The sequence below is a fragment of the Nerophis lumbriciformis genome, linkage group LG26 (genome assembly GCF_033978685.3).
Source record: "Nerophis lumbriciformis linkage group LG26, RoL_Nlum_v2.1, whole genome shotgun sequence".
Lineage (NCBI taxonomy): Eukaryota > Metazoa > Chordata > Actinopteri > Syngnathiformes > Syngnathidae > Nerophis > Nerophis lumbriciformis.
Window position 1 is genome coordinate 39,094,043 of NC_084573.2, and position 24,436 is coordinate 39,118,478.

The following is a 24,436-nucleotide window of genomic DNA, read 5'->3' on the forward strand; positions in this document are numbered from 1 at the left end:
TGCGCGTGACGCCGGCCGCGGCGAAGGCGGACGAGGCGGGGTGTCGGTGAGGTGGGCGCGGTGGTGACCCTGGACGTGCGTCGGGCCCTTCTCGCGGATCGCCTCAGCTACGGCTCCCGGTGGGGCCCTCTCGGGGGAAGGGGCCTCGGTCCCGGACCCCGGCGAGGCGTCCCTTCTCCGCTCCGTAAAAGTGTCCATCTCTTTTCTTTTTTCTTCTTCTGTTGTGGCATATGCTGCAGGTGCCTGCTCGTTTTTCGTATGTGGGTAACAACATTTAACTATGTATATATATTTACCAATTGGTTTAACTGCCACCCGCAAAAAAAAAAAAAAAAAATCTAATTAATCCGCCCGACCCGACCCGCGCGCGGATAAAATCTTATTTTTTTTAATTTCATCCGCCCGATCCGCGGATAATCCGCGGACTCCGCGGTTGTGTCCGCAAACCGCGCATCTCTAATACATATATATATATATATATCCTGAAGATATGCAAACAAAACAGTGTTTAGATAATTGATACTTCAAACTTGCATAAATAAATATTAAGGAATATAACATAACTTGGCTTCTGAGAGCTTCAAAATGTAATGAATAAAATGCTAAAGTTGTTGATGAACAAGCAATTATTTTAATAATTAAATATGATCGTTTTAAATGAATTATTATGATCATTTAAAATTAATTTCCAATATGTTTATTTTAATGTATAATTCTAATGCCTGGATGTAATAAGGAGTCAGAAAAAATACAAATAAAAATACAATTAATTTTGATGTTTTTAGCAAAATATAGTAAAAATGTATTTAGTTTTTTTTTTTTTAATTAATAAATATATTTTTTTTTAGGTAAGATAAATATAATAATACAATTTATCTCTAGTCTGGATGATTTAGTTCTTGTCACCCTGTTGTCCTCACTCAGGTCCGCATGGAGCTGGAGGGGGCGTGGCCTCCGGCTCAAAATCGGGAGATTTTCGGGAGAATATTTGTCCCGGGAGGTTTTCGGGAGAGGCGCTGAATTTCGGGAGTCTCCCGGAAAATTCGGGAGGGTTGGCAAGTATGTTGTAAGTACTCTGTGTCATGACTTGGTCCTGGGTGTGTGCTTTTCCAGGATGCAACGGAAAGTTGGCTCGTGCGAGACGGGAATGAAGGTACATGATTTATTATTATCAAAAAAAGGAATAAATGAAAGCGCGCACAGTGGCGGAGAAGAAACTATAAAACCAAAAGACTATAGCAAAAAGTACAAACAAAAAACACGCACAATGGCGGAGAACAAACTATGAAACCAAAAAGACTATAAATATGGAACAAAAACTTACTTGGCTTGAGGAATTGACATGAAATGAAATATCAGGCATGAACAGAGCATAAATGTGTTGATGTCGTCAGGACGAACAACAGAAAATGAATGAACTTAAATACTATGGACATGATTAGTGAAAGCAGGTGCGTGACTCAAAACGTGAAACAGGTGCGTGACGTGACAGGTGAAAACTAATGGTTGCTATGGTGACCAGACAAGGGAGTGAAAAGACAGAAACTAAACAAAACATGACTTAAAACAAAACATGATAATACAGACATGACACTCTGTGTGTGTGCGCTGCCCAACATGCTCCTCCGCTCGTAAAACCAGCAATGTCACCACGTGATGACGACGGGGGAACAGGTGACTGGTGCTTTTTAAAGGCGGTATAGTACGGAATATGATTCATTAGTATCGCGGTACTATACTAGTACTGGTATACCGTACAACCCTAATACCGGGTCAAGTAGTGTGTGATAAAAAGATGAAACAGTGCCACGAAAACATTTTTTATTTCTTTTAAAACACAATTTTCCTCTACATGGTTTAAAAAAAAAAAAATGGTTATATTAAAAACAATTGTGAGAGAGACAGGAAGTGCACAGCAAACATTATTGTTTCATGGCATGTTGATGTTGTGAAGAGGATCAGTACTTGACAACGTTGTCATTGTGTGTCAGCTGTAGCACCACCTGTGAAGAACACACAGGTGCCAAGGACTTTAGTGTGTGGAAGAGTCTAGTCCCTAACTGAGCAACAATGGCTGGTCTACAAAGTATTCACTTCACTTTTGTTCCATTTGGTTATGTTACGGTCTTATTCCAAAATTAAATACATTCATTTTTGTCCTTCAAATTCTGCACACAACACCACATAATAACAAAGTGAAATTAAAGCTGCAAGCAGCATTGGTCGGGCCCGCGTATTTGGCAGGTGCTAGTCCTAAGTGTCCCAATACTTTTGTCCAGTAGTAGTCCTAAGTTTCCCAATACTGTTGTCTACTTTTAGTCGTAAGTGTCCCAATACTTTTGTCAAGTTGTAGTCCCAAGTGTCCCAATACTTTTGTCCAGTTTTCGGCTTAAGTGTCCCAAGACTTTTGTCTAGTGTACCTACCTTGTCTGCATTGTGTGGGCACGTTGGTGCTTCCTGCTTTTAAGCAGCCATCTTAAAAAAACAGCAGCGCGGCGGTTCTTTGAAGGGTCATAAAATCAAAACCGGAGCAGGTATCAAAACTTTTTCGCCAACTTTTAATCAGAAGGGTTCAATCTCTCTCCTGTGTTAGTTTGAAGCTGAAACAACAAACGCGCTCAGAGGAGATAATGTTTGAAGAAAGGTGACCGGTTTTTACAAAAATGTGGTTTTGAAGGGGGAATAGCAAACTTCCTGTTGATTTTTGCTGGGGGTTGTCAATTTATGAAATGCAGTTCTAAGTGAGACCTACATAGAGGTTTTTGTTTCATGTCTCTCCGACCTTCCCAGTGGGAGTTACAGGCAGTTTTGTCATTTTTTTCTTCCGACGGGCAGTTTTTTCTGCGTTTTATTCAAAAATTGCGGTAGAGCGCAATTTTGAGATTTGGGGTTAGGTTTTTTTTATTAGATCGCAATTTTTGCCAGTCCTGAAGTGTGCGTTCAGTTTGGTGAGTTTTGACGCATGTTAAGGGGGTCAAATTACAGCTCAAAGAAGCAAAAGTGACTGTTTTTAGTACTTTTTTTGTCTTGAAGGGGGAATTGCCAACTTCCTGTTGATTTTAGCCCGAGAATGTACTATTATAAAATCTAGGTCTGAGTCAGACCTACATAGAGGTTTTTGTTTCATGTCTGTCCGACCTTCCTAGTGGGAGTTACAGGCAGTCTAGTTTTTTTTTCTTCCTAGGGGGCGCTAGAGCGCAATTTTGAGTTTTGTGGTTCGTTTTTTTTTTTTTAAAAAGGCAATTTTCGCAGGTCCTGATGTGTGGGTCAAATATGGTGAGTTTTGAAGCATGTTAAGTGGGTCAAATTACAGTTTGTTGTGGCGGCGGAAGAATAAAGAATAATTAAAGCTGCAAGCAGCAATGGACGGGACCGACTTTGACGGCACATAAAATCCAAACCGGAGCAGTAATTAAAACTCTTTGGTCAACTTTTAATCAGAAGGGTTCAATCTCTCTCCTGTGCTAGTTTGAAGCCGACACGACAAACGCGCTCAGAGGAGATAATGTTTGAAAAAAGGTGACCGGTTTTTACAAAACTTTTGTTTTGAAGGGGGAATTGCAAACTTCCTGTTGATTTTTGCCGGGGGGGTTGTCAATCTATGAAATGTAGGTCTAAGTGAGACCTACATAGAGGTTTTTGTTTCATGTCTCTAAGACATTCCTACTGGAAATTACAGGCAGTTTTGTCTGAGTTTTCTTCCTCGGAGCAGTTGTGTCTGTGTTTTCTTCCTCGGGGGCGCTAGAGCGCGATTTTGAGTTTTGGGGTTTGGTTTTTTGATTAGATCGCAATTTTCGCCAGTCCTGATGTGTGTGTCCAGTTTGGTGAGTTTTGAAGCATGTTAAGGGGGTCAAATTACAGCTCAAAGAGGCAAAAGTGACTGTTTTTAGTAAACTTTTGTTCTGAAGGGGGAATTGCCAACTTCCTGTTGATTTTTGCTGAAGGATGTCAATGTATGAAATCTAGGTCTAAGTCAGACCTACATAGAGGTGTTTCATGTCTCTACGACATTCCTACTGGAAGTTACAAGCAGTTTTGTCTGTGTTTTTTCCTAGGGGGCGCAAGAGCGCAATTTTGAGTTTTGGGGTTGTTGTTTTTTTTATTAGATGGCAATTTTCGCCAGTCCTGATGTGTGTGTCAAATATGGTGAGTTTTGAAGCATGTTAAGGGGGTCAAATTACAGCTCAAAGAGGCGGTTGGTATAATAATAATAAAACCTTACAATTTCAATAGGGTCCTCTGTCCCAAAGGGACATTGCGGTCCCTAATAATAAAACCTTACAAATTCAATAGGTCCTTATGTCCCATTGCATAAGGCCTCCTTTTGGGAGTCCTTATACGATGGGCCATGCGGGCCCTAATTACATTTTTTTAAATTAAGCACATTTAAAAAAAATACAAAACAATCACAAGTAAATTGGTATTCACAGCATTTGCGTGACACTTTTGTCAAGTCTTTTTCAACACGCAAATAAAGAGGTAGTATTTACAACATTGTGGGAAAGGACCAGAGACACGTCACTTTGCAGAAGCGTTAATAAAAGCAGCTTTAGCTGACGGACTGAACAACTGACCACGACAATGTGAAGTAGAAACGACACAACATGGAATATTAAGAGTATTGTGAACCACTCTTACCTTCTTGACTTACCTGACTAGTTATATATATATATGTATATATATATTGTCGGAGGCAGATATTTACATATATCCGAATTTAAGTTGTACTTCTTCCATTTCTTTGTCATATTTGAAAACAGCTCGTGTTTTCCATTTCTTCTCTTGATGCTCTGTCAGCAAGTATACTGTGTGTGTTAACCTTGAGTTCTTTGGAATGTATTATGGCTAGGGAGACGTTGTGCTTGTATTATGGCTAGGGAGGGGGAAGGAAAGAGGGTTTTTTGGAGTTGGGAAGACAGACCATTTTGGGAGGCGCAATAGAATGTTCTAGGGTTAGACTGGTCTCAAAATGTATATTGGCAAAGCTTTGAAAATATACAACAAAATACCTACCGTATTTTCCGCACCATAAGGCGCCCTGGGTTATAAGCCGCGCCTTCAATGAACGGCATATTTCAAAACTTTGTCCACCTATAAGCCGCCCCGTGTTATAAGCCGCATCTAACTGCGCTAAAGGGAATGTCAAAAAAACAGTCAGATAGGTCAGTCAAACTTTAATAATATATTAAAAACCAGCGTGATGTGGGCGCGCATGGAGTCGTATATCAACATGGACGGAGCTGCGTGAAAAAAGCCACCCGGCCTCTTCGCGTAAACTTAAACTTACCTTAACCACTCGCTCATCTTTTCTTCATCCATCCCTTCGAGTTAGCTTTTATGATGACGCCGGCTGGAAAGGTCTCTTTTGGCAAGGTCTTCCTTTTGAATATCATCACCATGGGTGGAAGTTTCTGGCCATTAGCATGGCAAGCTAGAACCACAGTGAAGGATGACTTCTCATTCCCTGTGGTGCGAATATTCACCGTACGTGCTCCCGTTGTATCCACAGTGCGGTTCACAGGAATATCAAAAGTCAGTGGAACCTCGTCCATGTTGATAATGTTCTCTGGCCGGATCTTTTTTTCAGCTATCTTGTTTTTACAATATGCACGGAAAGTAGCCAGCTTTTCTTGAAAGTCTTTAGGCAGTTGCTGTGAAATAGTAGTCCGTGTGCGGATGGAGAGATTGCGTCTTTTCATGAACCGGATCCCTGTCGCTTAGTAGGAGCCATTTTGTGGTCTTTACAGATGTAAACACACAAAGGAAATGAAACGTAATATCCGCGCGCTTCTTCTTCTTCTTCTACGGGGGCGGGTGGTTGCTTACAGTAGAAGAAGAAGCGCTTCCTCTTCTATGGGGAAAAAAGATGGCGGCTGTTTACCGTAGTTGCGAGACCTAAACTTTATGAAAATGAATCTTAATATTAATCCATATATAAAGCGCACCGGGTTATAAGCCGCACTGTCAGCTTTTGAGTAAATTTGTGGTTTTTAGGTGCGGCTAACAGTGCGGAAAATACGGTATTCTGTCTCTGGTGGTTTTTCAACTCAGCTTTAAGTGTCGTAAAGAGCTTGGGAGCGAATTGTGACTTGAATTCCCTGGGAGGAACAACTGGTCCAAAACGCAACAATATATATATATTTATATATATATATATATATATATATATAAAATAAATACTTGAATTTCAGTGTTCATTTATTTACACATATACACACACATGACACTCATCTACTCATTGTTGAGTTAAGGGTTGAATTGTCCATCCTTGTTCTATTCTCTGTCACTATTTTTCGAACCATGCTGAACACCCTCTCTGATGATGCATTGATGTGTGGCACGCACAAAAGTGATTTCATCAAATGCACTAGATGGCAGTATTATCCTGTTTAAAGAGTGTCACAACATTGCTGTTTACGGCAGACGAACTGCTTTACGGTATACAAAAAAGTGACTGCTGTTGTTGTGTGTTGTTGCCGCGCTGGGAGGACGTTAATGAAACTGCCTAACAATAAACCCACATAAGGAACCAAGAACTCGCCCCTCCATCATTCTATAGTTATAACGTGATTGGGCAGGTACACTTTTTTATATTGTGGAGGACCTAAGTCCGCCTGAATTTCGGGAGATTTTCGGGAGAAAATTTGTCCCGGGAGGTTTTCGGGAGAGGCGCTGAATTTCGGGAGGGTTGGCAAGTATGTCTGACATAAATGCAGGGGTGCATTTATTTGTGGTCACGACTAATTCCGTTCATAAGACTTTCAAGGCGTAACCGTAAATGTCTGCAAAAGGGTACCTGAACAGGTACGTCCAGAGAGTTGACGTCTACCTTATTAGCAGCCTCTAATGCACTGATGAGTGTGTTCAGCTCCTCCTTGTTGGTCTCCACTGTGACCGGCTTGAAGGCTCCGTCCTCCCTTACGTCCAGACTGAGACTGAGCAGAGGAGTCTGGAGAGAGGAGATCTTGTCACTGGACAGCGCCATCTGGAGGCAGGGAGGAAGAATGCAAGCAGAGGTTTGACGGTGGGGCACATCACATGACATCAGGAAGGAAATATCAGTGTCAAATGTGTTCATGTTCACATCTTTACAGTAGAACTTCAGCACTATAGGAGCATTGTTTGTATACAAAAAAGGGCTACATTTATGTGCAGTATTTATTGTATGCTTGAAACAGGAGCTAACTCTCAAAACGCATTGTTTAATTGGTAGAAAAATGCAAAAAAAAAACTAAAATAGATATCTGAATTTCTATCGGCTAGATCAGGGGTGCTCACACTTTTTCTGCAGGCGAGCTACTTTTCAATTGATCAAGTCGTGGGGATCTACCTCATTCATATATATCATTTATATTTACTTATTTATGAAATATATGTTTTTGTTAAGTTAAAGATGTTTAATGATAATACAAGCATGTTTAACACATATACCGTATTTTCCGCACTATAAGGCGCACCTAAAAACCACAAATTTTCTCAAAAGCTGACAGTGCGCCTTATAACCCGGTGCGCTTTATATATGGATTAATATTAAGATTCATTTTCATAAAGTTTCGGTCTCGCAACTACGGTAAACAGCCGCCATCTTTTTTCCCCGTAGAAGAGGAAGTGCTTCTTCTTCTACGCAAGCAACCGCCAAGGTAAGCACCCGCCCCCATAGAACAGGAAGCGCTTCTTCTTCTACTGTAAGCAACCACCCGCCCGCGTAGAAGAAGAAGAAGCGCGCGGATATCACCGTACGTTTCATTTCCTTTGTGTGTTTACATCTGTAAAGACCACAAAATGGCTCCTACTAAGCGACGGGTTTCCGGTTCATGAAAAGTCGCAATCTCTCCATCCGCACACGGACTACTATTTCACAGCAACTGCCTAAAGACTTTCAAGAAAAGCTGGCTACTTTCCGTGCATATTGTAAAAACAAGATAGCTGAAAAAAAGATCCGGCCAGAGAACATTATCAACATGGACGAGGTTCCACTGACTTTTGATATTCCTGTGAACCGCACTGTGGATACAACGGGAGCACGTACGGTGAATATTCGCACCACAGGGAATGAGAAGTCATCCTTCACTGTGGTTCTAGCTTGCCATGCTAATGGCCAGAAACTTCCACCCATGGTGATATTCAAAAGGAAGACCTTGCCAAAAGAGACCTTTCCAGCCGGCGTCATCATAAAAGCTAACTCGAAGGGATGGATGGATGAAGAAAAGGTGAGCGAGTGGTTAAGGTAAGTTTACGCGAAGAGGCCGGGTGGCTTTTTTCACGCAGCTCCGTCCATGTTGATATACGACTCCATGCGCGCCCACATCACGCTGGTTTTTAATATATTATTAAAGTTTGACTGACCTATCTGACTGTTTTTTTGACATTCCTTTAGCGCAGTTAGATGCGGCTTATAACACGGGGCGGCTTATAGGTGGACAAAGTTTTGAAATATGCCGTTCATTGAAGGTGCGGCTTATAACCCAGGGCGCCTTATGGTGCGGAAAATACGGTAGTTAATATTGTTAATAAATTAAAGGTGTTTAATGATAATACAAGTATGTTTAATACATATAGTTAATATTGTTAACAAGTTAAAGGTGTTTAATGATAATACAAGCATGTTTAACACATATAGTTAATATTGTTAAAAAGTTAAAAGTGTTTAAAGATAATACAAGCATGTTTAACACATATAGATTCCTTTCTTTCATGAAGACAAGAATATAAGTTGGTGTATTACCTGATTCTGATGACTTGCATTGATAGGAATCAGACAGTGGTGATGATAACGTCCGCATTTTCGAATGGAGGAGAAAAAAAGTCCTCCTTTCTGTCCAATACCACATGAAAGTGGTTGGTTTTTGGCATCTTATTTGTCCGGCTTCCGTACTCCTTTGTATACACTTTACAAGAAATACATTGTCGGCAAACTCCGTACCTTGCTAGCTTGTGCACGCCAGCTTTCTGAGACTCTTATTTTGTTAGCGCAACTGTGCAACTGTGCAGTCGGTCTTTGGAGTTTTGACGACAGGTACGGCGCCAGAGTCTGTTGAAATAAAGTGTTTCTCGCCTTCCAGTCGGTCATTTTAATGAGCTGGCAGCAGCCAGCGTCATCTCAGAAGACCCTCGGGTGCCGTGAATGTCAATCAAGTGACGAAAGTGACGTCATAGTGAAGATTTATGATCGCTCATTTTTAGGACAATTTTTTTAATGCCTGGCTGGTGATCGACTGACACACCCTCCGAGATCGACCGGTAGCTCGCGATCGACGTAATGAGCACCCCTGGGCTAGATTTTGTGAGCCATGTTGTTGATGGAGACTTCTATGTTTGCGATAACGCTCGTTTCTTTGCCTGCATTTGTGGCGATTTTACGATTCCATTTTCAAATTTGTTTAACGATTTGGTTCTTTTATCTATTCTCACAATCGACAAAGAGGTCAATTAGCATGGACTTTGCTTAGTTGAGAAGCAACAGTGACCTACAAAGCCAACAGTGAGGTCTTAGGAGGACCACAGTAGAAGGGGGCGTAAAGTTCAAAGCCTTCTGGTCAAGAAATAACCAAAAATCACTTTCGTCATTATTAATGTATTGACTTTTCTCATTCTCCATATATTATATTATTTATTTCATTCACGTAAGAGACTAGACGTATAAGATTTCATGGGATTTAGCGATTAGGAGTGACAGATTGTATAGCATGTTCTATATGTTATAGTTATTTGAATGACTCTTACCATAATATGTTACGTTAACATACCAGTTGGTTATTTATGCCTCATATAACGTACACTTATTCAGCCTGTTGTTCACTATTCTTGATTTATTTTAAAAATTGCCTTTCAAATGTCTATTCTTGCTGTTGGCTTTTATCAAATACATTTCCCCAAAAAATGCGACTTATACTCCAGTGCGACTTATATATGTTATTTTCCTTCTTTATTATGCATTTTCGGCAGGTGCAACTTATACTCCGGAGCAACTTATACTCCGAAAAATACAGTACATCATTTTAACTGTTTGCAAATGCATCTGATTATTGAATTTCAATCATTTTGATTCAATAAAGGGTTGAAATGTTCTCGATGGTTAACATTATGTATTATTTTAACTCATACTTGCCAACCTTGAGACCTCTGATTTCGGGAGGTGGGGGGTGGGGGGCGGGGGGCGTGGTTAAGATATATATATATAAGAAATACTTGACTTTCAGTGAATTCTAGCTATAAATATATATTTTTTTTATTATATATATATATATATATATATATATATATATATATATATATATAAATAAAAAATACTTGAATTTCAGTGTTCATTTATTTACACATATACACACACATAACACTCATCTACTCATTGTTGAGTTAAGGGTTGAATTGTCCATCCTTGTTCTATTCTCTGTCACTATTTCAGAACACACACATTATACAAATATACATTATAAAATCAATAAGAAAACGGGAGCTCTAATTTGGGAGTCTGAATTAGGATCAGAAGTTCCTATATAAACATTGCGCACTCACGTCGCCATTTTGTATTGATAACTGCAGCTGTGCACTGGATTCATTCACAAATACAAACTACAACTCACAAACACTTTAGAGTTAGGCTCCACCATCAGAATGTGTACTTAAACTTATAAAGATCACATGGATATTATTCAGTGAGTTGATTCACCAAAACTAACCTGTTATACAGGAGGAAAAAGCACACAGGACGTTTCAATCGTTCACAGACTGGTCGCGCTCATCAGAATGACAAGACACTTCCGGTCTGCAGGTGATAGCATTCAATTGGGAAGAAACGCCCTACTGCCCCCTACTGACCAATGTGAATACTGATAAATGTGTAATGACAGCTCCAAAAACTAATTCAAACCACAAAATAAAATAAATAAATCAACACAAAAATGTGACACATTATGGGTGGGTCACATATGCATGTACAGTAGATGGCAGTATTGTCCTGTTTAAAAGTGTCACAACATTGCTGTTTACGGCAGACCAACTGCTTTACGGTAGACGGAAACGTGACTGCTGTTGTTGTGTGTTGTTACCGCGCTGGGAGGACGTTAATGAAACTGCCTAACAATAAACCCACATAAGAAACCAAGAACTCGCCCTCCATCATTCTACAGTTATAACGTGATTGGGCGGGCAGGCTGTTTACATTGTGGGAAAGCGGACGTGAGAACAGGCTGTCAACACGTCACTCAGGTCCGCCTGAATTTCGGGAGATTTTCGGGAGAAAATTTGTCCCGGGAGGTTTTCGGGAGAGGCGCTGAATTTCGGGAGTCTCCCGGAAAATCCGGGAGGGTTGGCAAGTATGTTTTAACTGATCTTTAATTTTAGTAACGTGCTAACTGAATAAGTGTACATTTATAGTTATTTCTACACAATAACTCAGATATGTAACACTAGTGAGCAGTAGAGAATATGAAGTGATTATTGTCAGTCACATGTTCACATACTTTTGCTCTCGTGAAAAATGTGTCGGTTCAAACAAAAAGGTGCAATCTTCTAAGTTGTGTATCAGATCCAGAAATAAAAACTGAACTGTTGGATCTCTTGTCCCATATTCATCTTTTGATGTCAAACCCAAATGTTTTCAGTCTACAACAAAAATAAAGGAATTGGACTGACTGTTCCAATACTTTCGGAGGGCACTGGTCAAACAATCTAGGTCAAATAAAAGGATGAAACTATACAAAGTACTCATGTACCTTAAGCTGCCAGTCAAAGTCTTGTAGCGTAGCAGAAGCTACTGAGTTGGTCCTGGCAAGCAGAGCATGGAGAATGTCTTCTTTTCTGGCTTTGAGAACATTGAGAACAGCCTCCGAATGACTGCTGCTCACCTCCGACAGACCGGCGAGTACCTGGACACGAGCAGCGGGACAATCTGATTGGCAACCTCACCCGCTAACAGCCGCTCACAGTCATGGTTGCTGATTAAATGGTCACCTCACCTCCTCATCGGAGCTGTTGTTGCCGACTGCGCGTCGGAAGACCGCTGACAAGGCGTTGAGGAGCTCCAGCCATTCACCCGGGCTCCACGTGGCCTCGTAGTCCGCCCTGCGAGGGGGCTCCTGCCCGCAGAGTCCATCCACCACCTTATGACAGAGCTGCACGAAGACAAAACCATTTTGAGAGATAACGAGGAAGCCGATCACGTGATCCGTGACGTAGGGTTAGGAACCATCAACAACAATGCTCATCAAGCAGACTTTGTGAGAGCCAACGATTACTTTGGGAATTTTTGAGCCCGAACCCAAAGAGGATGCGCAATCAGTTTTAGAAGCCGAGGGCTAAACGGATGCAGCTTTATTGATACACTAGAACAGGGGTGCTCACACTTTTTCTGCAGGCGAGCTACTTTTCAATTGATCAACTCGTGGGGATCTACCTCATTCATATATATAATTTACATTTACTTATTTATGAAATATATGTTTTTGTTAACAAGTTAAAGGTGTTTAATGATAATGCAAGCATGTTTAACACATATAGTTAATATTGTTAACAAATTAAAGGTGTTTAATGATAATACAAGCATGTTTAACACATAGTTAATATTGTTAAAAAATTAAAGGTGTTTAATGATAATACAAGAATGTTTAATACATATAGTTAATATTGTTACCAAGTTAAAGGTGTTTAATGATAATGCAAGCATGTGCAACACATATAGTTAATATTTAAAAAAAATTAAAGGTGTTTAATGATAATACAAGTATGTTTAATACATATAGTTAATATTGTTAACAAGTAAAATATGTTTAAAGATAATGCAAGCATGTTTAACACATATAGTTAATATTGTTAATAAATTAAAGGTGTTTAATGATAATACAAGCATGTTTAATACATATAGTTAATATTGTTAACAAGTTAAAGGTGTTTAATGATTATACAAGCATGTTTAACACATAGTTAATATTGTTAAAAAATTAAAGGTGTTTAATGATAATACAAGAATGTTTAATACATATAGTTAATATTGTTAAAAAATTAAAGGTGTTTAATGATAATACAAGAATGTTTAATACATATAGTTAATATTGTTAACAAGTTAAAGGTGTTTAATGATAATGCAAGCATGTGCAACACATATAGTTAATATTGTTAAAAAATTAAAGGTGTTTAATGATAATACAAGTATGTTTAATACATATAGTTAATATTGTTAACAAGTAAAATATGTTTAAAGATAATGCAAGCATGTTTAATACATATAGTTAATATTGTTAACAAGTTAAAGGTGTTTAATGATAATACAAGCATGTTTAATACATATAGTTAATATTGTTAATAAGTTAAAGGTGTTTAATGATAATACAAGCATGTTTAACACATAGTTAATATTGTTAAAAAATTAAAGGTGTTTAATGATAATACAAGAATGTTTAATACATATAGTTAATATTGTTAACAACTTAAAGGTGTTTAAAGATAATACAAGCATGTTTAATACATATAGTTAATAATGTTAACAAGTTAAAGGTGTTTAATGATAATACAAGCATGTTTAATACATATAGTTAATATTGTTACCAAGTTAAAGGTGTTTAAAGATAATGCAAGCATGTGCAACACATATAGTTAATATTTAAAAAAAATTAAAGGTGTTTAATGATAATACAAGTATGTTTAATACACATAGTTAATATTGTTAACAAGTAAAATATGTTTAAAGATAATGCAAGCATGTTTAACACATATAGTTAATATTGTTAATAAATTAAAGGTGTTTAATGATAATACAAGCATGTTTAATACATATAGTTAATATTGTTAACAAGTTAAAGGTGTTTAATGATTATACAAGCATGTTTAACACATAGTTAATATTGTTAAAAAATTAAAGGTGTTTAATGATAATACAAGAATGTTTAATACATATAGTTAATATTGTTAACAAGTTAAAGGTGTTTAATGATAATGCAAGCATGTGCAACACATATAGTTAATATTGTTAAAAAATTAAAGATGTTTAATGATAATACAAGTATGTTTAATACATATAGTTAATATTGTTAACAAGTAAAATATGTTTAAAGATAATGCAAGCATGTTTAATACATATAGTTAATATTGTTAACAAGTTAAAGGTGTTTAATGATAATACAAGCATGTTTAACACATAGTTAATATTGTTAAAAAATTAAAGGTGTTTAATGATAATACAAGAATGTTTAATACATATAGTTAATATTGTTAACAACTTAAAGGTGTTTAAAGATAATACAAGCATGTTTAATACATATAGTTAATAATGTTAACAAGTTAAAGGTGTTTAATGATAATACAAGCATGTTTAATACATATAGTTAATATTGTTAATAAGTTAAAGGTGTTTAATGATAATGCAAGCATGTTTAACACACATAGTTAATATTGTTAATAAATTAAAGGTGTTTAATGATAATACAAGCATGTTTAATACATATAGTTAATATTGTTAACAAGTTAAAGGTGTTTAATGATAATACAAGCATGTTTAACACATAGTTAATATTGTTAAAAAATTAAAGGTGTTTAATGATAATACAAGAATGTTAAACACATATAGTTAATATTGTTAATAAGTTAAAGGTGTTTAAAGATAATACAAGCATGTTTAATACATATAGTTAATATTGTTAACAACTTAAAGGTGTTTAAAGATAATACAAGCATGTTTAACACATATAGTTAATATTGTTAATAAGTTAAAGGTGTTTAAAGATAATACAAGCATGTTTAACACATATAGATTCCTTTCTTTCATGAAGACAAGAATATAAGTTGGTGTATTACCTGATTGTGATGACTTGCATTGATAGGAATCAGACAGTGGTGCTGATAATGTCCGCATTTTCGAATGGAGGAGAAAAAAAGTCCTCCTTTCTGTCCAATACCACATGAAAGTGGTTGGTTTTTGGCATCTTATTTGTCCAGCTTCCGTACTCCTTTGTATGCACTTTACAAGAAATACATTGTCGGCAAACTCCGTAGCTTGCTAGCTTGTGCACGCCAGCTTTCTGAGACTCTTATTTTGGTAGCGCAACTGTGCAGTCGGTCTTTGGAGTTTTGACGACAGGTACGGCGCCAGAGTCTGTTGAAATAAAGTGTTTCTCGCCTTCCAGTCGGTCATTTTAATGAGCTGGCAGCAGCCAGCGTCATCTCAGAAGACCCTCGGGTGCCGTGAATGTCAATCAAGTGACGAAAGTGACGTCATAGTGAAGATTTATGATCGCTCATTTTTAGGACTATTTTTTTAATGGCTGGCTGGTGATCGACTGACACACCCTCCGAGATCGACGTAATGAGCACCCCTGTACTAGGACATAAAATCAGTGTCAGTTGAGTCGGTCCATAGGTTGCCTGTAGGGATTTTTAATGTCCAGCAGATGTCAGTATTTAGTGACACAGTATCGACACAGTATCAATACAGTTTTGCAATGTGTCGAAACGCTTCATGACGCCTCATCAACCCATCACTAGTATTTATTTTGTATCATCCCGTGAGGTGTATATTACTTCTTTTGTTCGGTTTGTACTTCATGAAGTTTTGCACTTGTTGTGTTTTTTGTTTGTTTTCATTATATTTGTATGTAATTGTTGGTTTATATGATATCCAGAGGTGGGTAGTAACGCGCTACATTTACTCCGTTACATCTACTTGAGTAACCTTTGGGATAAATTGTACTTCTAAGAGTAGTTTTAATGCAACATACTTTTACTTTTACTTAAGTATATTTATAGAGAAGGAACGCTACTTTTACTCCGCTACTTTTATCTACATTCAGCTCGCTACTTGCTACTAATTTTTATCGATCTGTTAATGCACGCTTTGTTTGTTTTGGTCTGTCAGACAGACCTTCAAAGTGCCTGCCTTACTGGTGACGTTTCACTCCGTTCCACCAATCAGATGCAGTCACTGGTGACGTTGGACCAATCAAACAGAGTCAGGTGGTCACATGACCTGACTTAAACAAGTTGAAAAACTTATTGGGGTGTTACCATTTAATGGTCAATTGTACGGAATATGTACTGTACTGTGCAATCTACTAATAAAAGTTCCAATCAATCAATCAAAAGTGTGAAGGAAAAAATATACTTTTTTTATTTCAACCGTACATCCCGTCAAAAGCCTCAAGACTGACCGCACATGAGGACGTTCCTGTCTTCACAATAAAAGTGCCGCTCCATCGCGCCTGCGCTTTCAAAACAAGAGTCTCCGAAAGCCAGCGCAAACAAGCTAGCAAGCTACGGAGTTTGACGCCAATATATTTCTTGTAAAGTGTATAAAAACGAATATGGAAGCTGGACAAATAAGATGCCAAAAACCAACCACTTTCATGTGGTATTAGACAGAAAGGAGGAACTTTTCTTCTCCTCCATTTGAAAACGTGGACGTTATCATCACGACTGTCTGATTACAATCAACGCAAGTCATCAGAATCAGGTAATACACCAACTTATATTCTTGTCTTCATGAAAGAAAGGAATCTATATGTTAAACATGCATGTATATTCATTAAAACACCTTTAACATGTAAACAAAAACGGCAAAATAAATAAATATAAATTATATACTGTATATATATATATATGTGTGTGTGTATATATATATATATATATATATATATATATATATATATATGTGTGTGTGTATATATATACAGTGGGGCAAAAAAGTATTTAGTCAGCCACCGATTATGCAAGTTCTCTCACTTAAAATGATGACAGAGGTCTGTAATTTTCATCATAGGTACACTTCAACTGTGAGAGACAGAATGTGAAAAAAAATCCAGGAATTCACATTGTAGGATTTTTAAAGAATTTATTTGTAAATTATGGTGGAAAATAAGTATTTGGTCAATAACAAAAATTCCACTCAATACTTTGTAATATAACCTTTGTTGGCAATAACAGAGGTCAAACGATTACTATAGGTCTTTACCAGGTTTGCACATGCAGTAGCTGGTATTTTGGCCCATTCCTCCATGCAGATCTTCTCGAGAGCAGTGATGTTTTGGGGCTGTCGCCGAGCAACACAGACTTCCAACTCCCTCCACAGATTTTCTATGGGGTTGAGGTCTGGAGACTGGCTAGGCCACTCCAAGACTTTCAAATGCTTCTTACGGAGCCACTCCTTCGTTGCCCGGGCGGTGTGTTTGGGATCATTGTCATGCTGGAAGACCCAGCCACGTTTCATCTTCAAAGCTCTCACTGATGGAAGGAGGTTTTGGCTCAAAATCTCACGATACATGGCTCCATTCATTCTTTCCTTAACACGGATTAGTCGGCCTGTGCCCTTAGCAGAAAAACAGCCCCAAAGCATGATGTTTCCACCCCCATGCTTCACAGTAGGTATGGTGTTCTTGGGATGCAACTCAGTATTCTTCTTCCTCCAAACACAACGAGTTGAGTTTATACCAAAAAGTTCTATTTTGGTTTCATCTGACCACATGACATTCTCCCAATCATCCATGTGCTCTCTGGCAAACTTCAGACGGGCCTGGACATGCACTGGCTTAAGCATGGGGACACGTCTGGCACTGCAGGATTTGATTCCCTGTCGGCGTAGTGTGTTACTGATGGTAACCTTTGTTACTTTGGTCCCAGCTCTCTGCAGGTCATTGACCAGGTCCCCCCGTGTGGTTCTGGGATTTTTGCTCACCGTTCTCATGATCATTTTGACCCCACGGGATGAGATCTTGCGTGGAGCCCCAGATCGAGGGAGATTATCAGTGGTCTTGTATGTCTTCCATTTTCTGATAATTGCTCCCACAGTTGATTTTTTCACACCAAGCTGCTTGCCTATTGTAGATTCACTCTTCACAGTCTGGTGCAGGTCTACAATTCTTTTCCTGGTGTCCTTCGACAGCTCTTTGGTCTTGGCCATAGTGGAGTTTGGAGTCTGACTGTTTGAAGCTGTGGACAGGTGTCTTTTATACAGATAACAAGTTCAAACAGGTGCCATTAATACAGGTAACGAGTGGAGGACAGAAGAGTTTCTTAAAGAAGAAGTTACAGGTCTGTGAGAGCCAGAGATCTTCCTTGTTTGAAGTGACCAAATACTTATTTTCCACCATAATTTACAAATAAATTATTTAAAATTCCTACAATGTGAATTCCTGGATTTTTTTTTCACATTCTGTCTCTCACAGTTGAAGTGTACCTATGATGAAAATTACAGACCTCTGTCATCATTTTAAGTGGGAGAACTTGTACAATCGGTGGCTGACTAAATACTAGTGATGGGTCCGGCAAGACCGATGCATCGGCGCATGCGTCGAGCTCATAGAGCGAAACCCTGTGTCGGTGCGCGTACCGCTTTTAGAAAGTCACGTGACCGATCATGAGCTGTTTTGGTCACGTGACCGATACGCCAACTGTGTCGCACTGACGCCTCCTCTGTGCCCTGTGAGCGGCTCTTTTCTACAGCCGGAGAAATAATAACTAAGAAGAGAAATCGTCTAAAATGTAATACGTCGGAAAAACTTTTTTTTTTTTTTTTTTTTTAAATGTGTAAAAAATAAAATAAAATAAAATTCCCAGTCCACAATCATCCACAACACGTTCTCTTAGATTTCCATGTTATGATACATGTTCACATTATTTATTGACTGTATCTAAAAATGATAAAAATATATTTTTATTTAAATGAAAATATGAAATAATCCTAAATGAAATACAATGACTTGGTTTATATTATTGTATATACTAGGGCAGGGGTCACCAACGCGGTGCCCGCGGGCACCAGGTAGCCCGTAAGGACCAGATCAGTCGCCCGCTGGCCTGTTCTAAAAATAGCTCAAAGAGCAGCACTTACCAGTGAGCTGCCTCTATTTTTTAAATTTGATTTATTTACTAGCAAGCTGGTCTCGCTTTGCTCGACATTTTTAATTCTAAAAGAGACAAATAGAATTTGAAAATCCAAGAAAATATTTTAAAGACTTGGTCTTCACTTGGAATAAGCGGTAGAAAATGAATGGATGGATGGGTCTTCACTTGTTTAAATAAATTCATTTATTTTTTACTTTGCTTCTTATTACTTTTATAAATACAATTTTAGAGAAAAAATACAACCTTAAAAATGATTTTAGGATTTTTAAACAAATATACCTTTTTACCTTTTACATTTCTTCCTCTTCTTTCCTGACAATTTAAATCAATGTTCAAGTATTTTTTTTTATTGTAAAGAATAAATATTTTAGCTTCTGTTTTTTCGACGAAGAATATTTGTGAAATATTTCTTCAAACTTACTATGATTAAAATTTAAAAAAAATATTCTGCCAAATCTAGAAAATCTGTAGAATCAAATTTAAATCTTATTTCAAAGTATTTTGAATTTCTTTTGAAATTTTTGTTCTGGAAAATCTAGAAGAAATACTGATTTGTCTTTGTTAGAAATATAGCTTGGTCCAATTTGTTATATATTCTAACAAAGTGCAGATTGGATTTTAACCAATTTAAAACATGTCATCAAAATTCTAAAATGTATCTTAATCAGGAAAAATGACTAATGATGTTCCATAAATTCTTTTTTTAATTTTTTCAAAAAGATTCAAATTAGCTAGTTTTTCTCTTCTTTTTGTCGGTTGAATTTTGAATTTTAAAAAGTCGAAATTGAAGATAAACTATGTTTCAAAATGTTATTTTAATTTTTTTTCGTGTTTTCTCCTCTTTTAAACCGTTCAATTAAGTGTTTTTTTTCATCATTTATTCTCTACAAAAAACCTTCCGTAAAAGGAAAAAAAAATGTACGACGGAATGACAGACAAATACCCATTTTTTTATATATATATATACATTTATTTATTTAGCTATTCTTGTTTAAATCACACTTACGTGTAACTTACAAATGACAATATATTTATTTATTTAAGTGTGTATCAAACTGGTAGCCCTTCGCATTAATCAGTACCCAAGAAGTAGTTTTTGGTTTCAAAAAGGTTGGTGACCCCTGTACTAGGGCATCAAATCAGTGTCAGTTGAGTCGGTATTTAGTGACACAGTATCAATACAGTTTTGCAATGTGTCGAAACCCTTCATGACGCCTCATCAACCCATCACTAGTATTATGTTGAAGGGGGCAGGAAAATATAAGCTTTGTCTCCATCCTGCTCCTTCTCAGGCATTACTGTGTAAATGTATCATTGAATAAGTGAGCTATAATTGTCTATCGACCAAAGACGCACATCAATGAAGGAGATGAATACAAATGAAATGAAATGAAAGTAAAGCCGTCATATAAGTTGCAGTCGCCACAGAGTTTAAACTTACTTTAACACACTCCGGAGCAGGCAGGCCGGCTAGTCGCGTCGCCATGTTTACTTCCGCTTCTTCTTCCGCTTTCCGGTCAGCTGACGCAGCGCGGTGTCAAGTCACGTGACATCGAAATGCTCTTACAAATAAATGAGGTCCATTTCCCCCAATAACCAAACGCAAACAATCCACGATGTCGTTCACACTTTTACCAAAACGTGTAATTTGACCGTGCCATTTTTTGTAATTTTTTTTTTTAGAAATGATAGGTTTTGATGAAGGCTACGCCCCGCCCACACGAGCAGAAGGCGCCGTCGTAGTGGATCGATCCGACGTCACGCGGTGTGTCGGCGGCGTGAGGCCCAGCGAGGACACCGTTAGTCGCAAACTAGTCGTGGAAGTCATTTGACGCAACTTCACGACGAGTCAGGCTTCGCGTGGGCATGAAAAGCAGGGTAAGTCTGATACATGAGATGATAGCAGCGTGTTCGATATTGCTACTGTATGTACAGTACAACTACTGTATGTACAGTACAACTACTGTATGTACAGTACAACTACTGTATGTACAGTACAACTCTTGTATAACAGCCATTTATATCTTCTTAAATATGGGAAGTCGTTCTTCCTTTAACACAATATGTACAGTGGTGGTCATAAGTGTACATACACTTGTAAAGAACATCATGTCATGACTTTACAATCATTTCTACAACTCTTATTTTTTTTTGTGATAGAGTGATTGGAGCACATATTTGTTGGTCATAAACAAATATTCATGAAGTTTGCTTCTTTTATGAATTGGGGCGGGGTTTGGTGGTAGCGGGGGGTGTATATTGTAGCGTCCCGGAAGAGTTAGTGCTGCAAGGGGTTCTGGGTATTTGTTCTGTTGTGTTTATGTCGTGTTACGGTGCGGATGTTCTCCCAAAATGTGTTTGTGTCAGGTTCAAACACTGATGACATCTATTAATCAGACAGGAAGCAAGGAATCATGCAGAGACAGAGTTCAATTTAGCTCATGAGGAGAACGCATGGAGCTGAACACTTAGTCACAGTCTCGCCCTACGCTCTAAGGTTCAGCTCCTATTTATTCAGGAGTTCCACAGTCAACAACACGAAGGCCGCCTCTAAAAGGAGCGGTCACATATATTATGCAAAGCAGGTCCAGGACGCACGATACGTGACGGAATGTGCTGGGGGGCCTTTGTGATTTCGCCTTGTCCCCCGCTTCGTCTGCGTGTTGTCATCTTATCTTCGTTGAGGTCCTTGAAGTCTCTGCTTCGTCTGCGTGCTGTCTTCGTATCTTCGCTTGAACCTGACACAAACACATTTTGGGAGAACATCCGCACCGTAACACAACATAAACACAACAGCACAAATACCCAGAACCCCTTGCAGCGCTAACTCTCAGTTTGTCATTCTTGTTTGGTGTGGGTTCACAGTGTGGCGCATACTTGTAACAGTGTTAAAGTTGTTTATACGGCCACCCTCAGTGTGACCTGTATGGCTGTTGATCAAGTATGACTTGCATTCACTTGTGTGTGTGTGTAAAAGCCGCATATATTATGTGGCTGGGCCGGCACGCTGTTTGTTTGGAGGAAAAGCAAACGTGACGACAGGTTGTAGAGGACACTAAAGGAAGTACCTTTAAGGCACGCCCCCAATATTGTTGTCCGGGTGGAAATCGGGAGAATGGTTGCCCCGGGAGATTTTCGGGAGGGGCACTGAAATTCGGGAGTCTCCCGGGAAAATGGGGAGGGTTGGCAAGTATGGTCATTGTCCTGTTGGAACACCCAACTGCGCCCAAGACCCAACCTCCGGGCTGATGATTTTAGCTTGTCCTGAAGAATTTGGAGTTAATCCTCCTTTTTCTCAGATGTAAAGACATGATGAGCCTCCAATATTTTCTTCTTCAAATACAGTGAGTGTCGAAGAAAGTGAGGCTGAGGCGACTAGTAATATCTTTGGTGATGACGAATGGTTTATATATTTCAAATTCTTATAAATCCACTCCATTCCATTTTTACATATTTCATGATCGCTTATATATTTATGTCCATCCATCCATCCATCCATCCATCTTCTTCCGCTTATCCGAGGTCGGGTCGCGGGGGCAGCAGCCTAAGCAGGGAAGCCCAGACTTCCCTCTCCCCAGCCACTTCGTCCAGCTCTTCCCGTGGGACCCCGAGGCGTTCCCAGGCCAGCCGGGAGACATAGTCTTCCCAACGTGTCCTGGGTCTTCCCCGCGGCCTCCTACCGGTCGGACGTGCCCTAAACACCTCCCTAGGGAGGCGTTCGGGTGGCATCCTGACCAGATGCCCGAACCACCTCATCTGGCTCCTCTCGATGTGGAGGAGCAGCGGCTTTACTTTGAGCTCCTCCCGGATGGCAGAGCTTCTCACCCTATCTCTAAGGGAGAGACCCGCCACCCGGCGGAGGAAACTCATTTGGGCCGCTTGTACCCGTGATCTTGTCCTTTCGGTCATAACCCAAAGCTCATGACCATAGGTGAGGATGGGAACGTAGACCGACCGGTAAATTGAGAGCTTTGCCTTCCGGCTCAGCTCCTTCTTCACCACAACGGATCGATACAGCGTCCGCATTACTGAAGACGCCGCACCGATCCGCCTGTCGATCTCACGATCCACTCTTCCCTCACTCGTGAACAAGACTCCGAGGTACTTGAACTCCTCCACTTGGGGCAAGATCTCCTCCCCAACCCGGAGATGGCACTCCACCCTTTTCCGGGCGAGAACCATGGACTCGGACTTGGAGGTGCTGATTCTCATCCCAGTCACTTCACACTCGGCTGCGAACCGATCCAGTGAGAGCTGAAGATCCTGGCCAGATGAAGCCATCAGGACCACATCATCTGCAAAAAGCAGAGACCTAATCCTGCAGCCACCAAACCGGATCCCCTCAACGCCTTGACTGCGCCTAGAAATTCTGTCCATAAAAGTTATGAACAGAATCGGTGACAAAGGGCAGCCTTGGCGGAGTCCAACCCTCACTGGAAACGTGTCCGACTTACTGCCGGCAATGCGGACCAAGCTCTGGCATTGAACATACAGGGAGCGGACTGCCACAATCAGACAGTCCGATACCCCATACTCTCTGAGCGCATATTTATGTCCAAACCTTTCAAAATAGGTCCAAATCTGCACTTTTTCAGGCAAACAAACAGTAGCCTGTTGGGACTCGACTCCAGACCGTTGCCTGAAACCTGGAGGCCTTTAAGTCACGTGATGGCAGTGGTTTCATGGTGTTTGGGGGTCTGTGGGGGGGCAGTGTGAGGGGCAGGGTGTGTGTTCTGAGGGCTTCAACGAGTTATTGAGTCTGGCAGTTCTGTCTCAGATGCTCTGCGGCCTACTGCCAGGGGGCAGAACAGTGAAGAGTTGGTGCGATGGATGGGATGAATTGGTTAATATTTTGGTGATTTTCTTGGCACACTGAATGTGTCTGCCAGGATGGTTAGAGAAACACTTTTAATCAAGTCTTATTAATGATCATGGTGACAATGTATCAACGTGATTACCACATTGTGCACCCATTGACGTTTCCTCTGGGGTCCATTTGAGCCCATGCTGTTTCAGCCGTGAAAAGCTTGTCCGCAAGGGTCTGTTACCAAACATCCTTACATAACAATAATAATAATGCATTTTACTTATAAGGCGCCTTTCTGGGCACTCAAGGACACCGTACAAAATCAAAACAATAAAATCAATTGGATAAAAACAACAACAACAAAGATCGATACGATTTACAATGAATAGGCAGTCAGGAATAGGTGTGTTTTGAGTCAATCAATCAATCAATCAATCAATGTTTACTTATATAGTCCTAAATCACGAGTGTCTCAAAGGGCTGCACAAGCCACAACGACAACCTTGGCTCAGATCCCACATCAGGGCAAGGAAAAACTCAACCCAATGGGACAATGAGAGACCTTGGAAGGGACCGCAGATGTGGGGACCCTCCCCCCTGGGTGACCGGTGCAATGGACGTCAAGTGGATCTAGCATAATATTGTGAGAGTCAAGTCCATAGTGGATCTAACATAATAGTGAGAGTCCAGTCCATAGTGGATCTAACATAATAGTGTGAGAGTCCAGTCCATAGTGGATCTAACATAATAGTGAGAGTCCAGTCCATAGTGGGGAGGTGTTTAGGGCACGTCCGACCGGTAGGA

General features: G+C 39.4%; 2 protein-coding genes across 4 annotated transcripts in view; one reads left to right on the forward strand and one right to left on the reverse strand.

Annotated features, from left to right (window-relative positions):
• Nucleotides 1-1,793: 1,793 nt before the first annotated feature.
• commd8 (COMM domain containing 8) lies at nucleotides 1,794-20,342 on the reverse strand. Its single transcript, XM_061986708.2, has 5 exons — nucleotides 20,267-20,342; nucleotides 11,958-12,113; nucleotides 11,715-11,867; nucleotides 6,830-6,985; nucleotides 1,794-2,003 (listed from the first exon to the last, which is right to left on the reverse strand). Exons 1-5 carry the CDS (start codon nucleotides 20,309-20,311, stop codon nucleotides 1,959-1,961), a joined length of 555 nt encoding a protein of 184 aa, XP_061842692.1. The 5' UTR covers nucleotides 20,312-20,342; the 3' UTR covers nucleotides 1,794-1,958.
• A 218-nt stretch (nucleotides 20,343-20,560) lies between these two features.
• The window catches only part of atp10d (ATPase phospholipid transporting 10D), a 75,575-nt gene continuing 71,699 nt past the window's right edge, over nucleotides 20,561-24,436 (forward strand). For all 3 annotated transcript variants that reach the window (XM_061986902.1, XM_061986903.1, XM_061986904.1), the window contains exon 1: nucleotides 20,561-20,703. The gene's annotated coding sequence lies outside the window, so the exon portion shown is untranslated. The remainder of the gene's footprint in view (nucleotides 20,704-24,436) is intronic.

Coding starts and splice junctions, on each gene's coding strand:
- commd8 (XM_061986708.2), bottom strand. CDS start 20,311: ATGGCGACGCGACTAGCCGGCCTGCCTGCTCCGGAGTGTGTTAAA. Junction 12,114..20,266: donor CTGCTCCGGAGTGTGTTAAA/GTAAGTTTAAAC, acceptor GTCTTCGTGCAG/CTCTGTCATAAGGTGGTGGA. Junction 6,986..11,714: donor ACTTTGACTGGCAGCTTAAG/GTACATGAGTAC, acceptor CCCTGCCTCCAG/ATGGCGCTGTCCAGTGACAA.